Source organism: Sinocyclocheilus rhinocerous, unplaced genomic scaffold, assembly GCF_001515625.1.
Source record: "Sinocyclocheilus rhinocerous isolate Xijiao unplaced genomic scaffold, SAMN03320098_v1.1 scaffold5, whole genome shotgun sequence".
Taxonomy (NCBI): Eukaryota; Metazoa; Chordata; class Actinopteri; order Cypriniformes; family Cyprinidae; genus Sinocyclocheilus; species Sinocyclocheilus rhinocerous.
Window position 1 is genome coordinate 919,111 of NW_015661874.1, and position 4,240 is coordinate 923,350.

General features: G+C 36.6%; 1 protein-coding gene across 1 annotated transcript; it reads right to left on the reverse strand.

Annotated features, from left to right (window-relative positions):
- Positions 1 to 1,559: 1,559 nt before the first annotated feature.
- Positions 1,560 to 3,952, reverse strand: LOC107726666 (uncharacterized). Its single transcript, XM_016536332.1, has 2 exons — positions 3,874 to 3,952; positions 1,560 to 2,499 (listed from the first exon to the last, which is right to left on the reverse strand). Exon 2 carries the CDS (start codon positions 2,442 to 2,444, stop codon positions 1,764 to 1,766), a length of 681 nt encoding a protein of 226 aa, XP_016391818.1. The 5' UTR covers positions 2,445 to 2,499; positions 3,874 to 3,952; the 3' UTR covers positions 1,560 to 1,763.
- Positions 3,953 to 4,240: the final 288 nt, after the last annotated feature.

The following is a 4,240-nucleotide window of genomic DNA, read 5'->3' on the forward strand; positions in this document are numbered from 1 at the left end:
GACTAAATGTGCAGCACTGTACATCAAGTATAATCTTTTAATTTAGCCAAAACAAAAGGGTCAAAGAAATGCAAAAAATAACCTTCAGTTTAAATGTCACCTCTCATATTAAAATATATGCTCTGATAATCTGTTCTAATGGCACTAAAAAAAAAAATAAGACACACAGACAGGATACAATTAAATGCACACTAAAATCTGTCTGCCGAAAAGATGCATAAACATGAACATTTCAGAGAGAAATTTCGATCTTAGTATGCACAGATAGTAAATTATATGCTCTTTATTTTGCAATGTTTATAGATAGATAGATAGATGATAGATTCTTTAAATTATATTTTATAGAACATTTTATAACTGTATATACTTTGTATTTATTCAGGAAACAAGTTGTTCATCATGTAGTCTTGAAGCTTTTTAAAACAATTTTCAAGATGACACTGCTTATGAATGCATATGAACTTTAATAATATTTATATAACCACAGCCAGCATTCTGTAGATTAGTGTGAAATATCTTGGTCATGTAGTGTTAAACTGAGGCAAGGCATGAAGAAATGTGATTGTGTGATTAAAAAACAAGAACTAGATTACATGCAGGAAATGACCTGCGGTCATCAGGAAGATAATGCTGCATTAGATGCTGCAGGTCGATGAAGTCTACTAAAGTAAGAGAAAAAGGCGAAGCACGAAGACAATAAAGAGCGTGGTTGTGCAGAAAGGTTTCACGATCATTTGCATCTCCTCAGCACCTCCTGCACATTCCTCATATTCTCTTCCCACTCTTCATTTTGAGATTCCAAATCATCCCCCAGGATGCCGTAGTAGCCCATCAGAGCGATCAAACCGATGCAGAACAGGTACGCGAGTCGAGTGCAGAGGTTTTCCATGACGCACTGGTCACCCTGCGAATGCTTCATGTAGACGTCTAGGTAAGTGATTTTTCACACTAAAAGCATGCTAACATGCATGTTGTTAAGTCTTGCGGCTACACTTTTGAAACTTTTTGGAAGTATAAATGTTTAAGGATTGGCCTCATTCACTTCCATTGTACAGTAAATGCCTCAATATAACCCAGAAAGAAAGAATTGGAAATTGTAATCAGCTTTATGCCATAAATGCTGCTAACTAGTACTGAACCTGGAATATATTTTTTTATATATATTTTTCAGATGAGATTGATTAACCACAGCACTCTGCCTCTGAAACATTGACAAGTTTGCATTTAATGCAAATCAATGCAATTTCCATATTCACCTGCATTCTGCAGTCAAAGTCTTTAGTGTGTTCACATCCTGAACTGACTTGACAGAAATCACATTGGGTCATATAAAATGACAAATAAAGAGACTAACTGCCATGATATGAGAGAAAAAATAGATTCATTTATTGTTCAAAGAATCGGAGATATTGCACAAAACATAAGCAAACAATTATATAATAATTCATAATAACATGTAACTCACATCAAAGGCTCATATGATATTGGATTTTTTCTTTTACAAAATACTCAGTCGCAGTAATGACCAAAACATGCTTAATATACTTAAAAAAAATTTGTTTTAACTGCGATATACAGTGTTAAGAACTTTGCACTACTTTAGTATTGCATTGAAAAGTCCATTGGCAAGCAGGAAAAGATTCACCCATTTTACACCCCACACGATTTATTTAAACTTCCTAATTCAAGATTACTCACGACCCTTAAACTTTCAGCATATGAAGTGGATTGTCTCCGCAATCGTTCAGTGAAATGTTCCCACTTCAGTTTTCCTCAGTGCATTGGTCCAGGACTTCTTGCATCTTGGCTTGAATTTCAATGACCCTCGGGGCCCATTTTTCTCTCACTTCATCCTCGTCATCTTCACTGACGGTGTAGTAGGCCATCAGTGCCATTAGACCGATGTAGAACAGGTGGGCGATGTGAGAGCAGCGAGCCTCCATCACCTTTTTGTTTCTTTGGCAGTTCTCCAGGTAAACCTGCAGGATGGGCCTCCCAAACAAAGCGGAACCTTTCACACCACGGTAATACAAATCTAAGCTCATGTCCATCTCATCCTTCTCGTAGATCTTCACAAACTCCTCCATGTAACGATCCGAGTTCTCAGGGTCCAGTTTTACTCTTTGCACCATGGTGATGAAAGCGTTGTACTGATGCTTGATGACTTCCTCGTGTTTACCATAATTCTCGTTGATTTCGTTGATGCGGATCTGCCGCAGGGTCTGCTTGTTCTTCTCCGAGATGGTTTCCAGCTTCTCATGGATCTGTTTGAAGTCCTTGTCCATCTCATGGTCCTCCTCATCTACGAGGCCTTTCCTGACCACCCCGACCACTGAAGTCACAATCCCAAAGAGAGGATCTATGTTTGAGGCGAAGGAGGAGATTTTCTCCACATAGCACAGCACTTTGACCGCAGTCACTTTGATCTGCTGTTTTTCTGCCATAGATGGGTCTGAATCTTGGACTTTGGTTCTTCTAGGCTTTCAGTCTTGGCTGATACTGAAATGAGAAGACGACATGTTCTTAATGAATCTTATGAAAACAGCACAGACCATAATGATACTCAAACACTTCTGTCCTGAACAACATTCAAGTTTGAAACTGGCATGCTTCCTTGGACATTTGATTTTAGTTATACACCAAAAAAATGGCTTTGAAACAATGTTCCTTTCGAAATTTCACAAATAATTACAAAGAAATGACAACATTAAACAATTAAACTTTACATTTTGAAGTTGAAGGACTGAAATCGTATTTTCTTGTGAAACATATTCCAGTAATCTTTATTCACTTTGGAAAAAATTGTAAAATTTGCTTTGAAAGCTGTAGCCTTCAGCATAGTGTGTAGACATTATAGAGAGGGCAATTCCACAATTTGCTATTTTTGACTTGTAGTGTCAAAAGAGAAATGCATTGTGGAATGTAAACTTTCATTTCATTCAGTACGGAATTATAAAATAGCTCAGTGCAAATAAAAATTGACTATTTTACTTAATATTTGTGGGCATTTTGTATTTTTTATACATATTAGAGTAACATACTGTTAGCTGGTTAACTATTAACTATTGGAATCAATTGTGAGTCAAGTCTCTTGTGCTTTTATTTGGGTAGCCTATGTACAGTGTTACTCGTGAGGTTCAATGACCATTAGATTCTACCTTAAAAGACAGCTGTAGGTTTTCTAATAGGACTATATTTTCTCTTTCTTTGACTGTAAAAGGTTGCTGTCCAGTTCTGAATCTGTGGTGTCCGGAGCAGTAGTATTCAACTGTATCTTTTTTTCCCAATAGGTAACAAAAATATGAACTTTCATACTAGGAACAAAGTTATTTAGTATACTGTAAAATATCTAAACCTATATACAGCATTTCATTTTATTTACAGATTTGTGTGTTTTCAGAATGGAAGTATTGACTCAAATAAACACAAAATGACGGATTATTTAATAGTAAACAAAAACCAGTTTGCTCAGTAAAACAAACAAAACTAGTAATTCTACAACTAAAACAATGCAGTTGATAATCATGTTGGGCTTGACATACCTATTAAACCACATGGCACAATGAATGATGTCATACTTGAGGCTTTACTCAAGTTTTCCTTGCTATAAATGAAAATATTTTCTAAATGCAACAAAGTATTTGTTCTATAACATTTAGTTTATCTTTGTCGGTTTGGTAAAATAGGTTTCTACACTGAATGAATGACAGGATGGCTTGTAAACAGGCTAACAATTAGCAATTAGCTCAAGAGGGTTAGACGAACAGCAATGTTCAGTTACATGAAGCAGCATAAATTTTCTATATTTATGTCACAGGATGCATGTTTAGCACAATCGAGAAGCAGGAGAATGTTCTAAGCTATGGATCTTACCTGTAAATGCGTCTGTAGCTGCTCAGTTGCTAATGGTGCTGCTGCTGTTTTTGTACAAGCAGCCACCATTTCACTGTCCGATCTGAGAAACAGCCCCTCCCCCTCTTTGTCATATAAGGGTAGGGTGTGGGAGTGACTCATACCACAGCAATGCTGATTGGTTTAGAAGGAGAAAAAAGTATGCAGCTTTTCCGCAATCCCCTTTCTGATGAACATACACACCCTGCATGGAAAATGGCTGCAATGCGTTCTGCCAAGTTCAGTTGTGCATCCTGTAGACAAGAATGAATAACTAGGGGGAGCAGATGAGTAAATTAGAAAACATTTAGTTTGTCTGTTTAAAAAAAAAAAAAGAGGAAATTGTGAG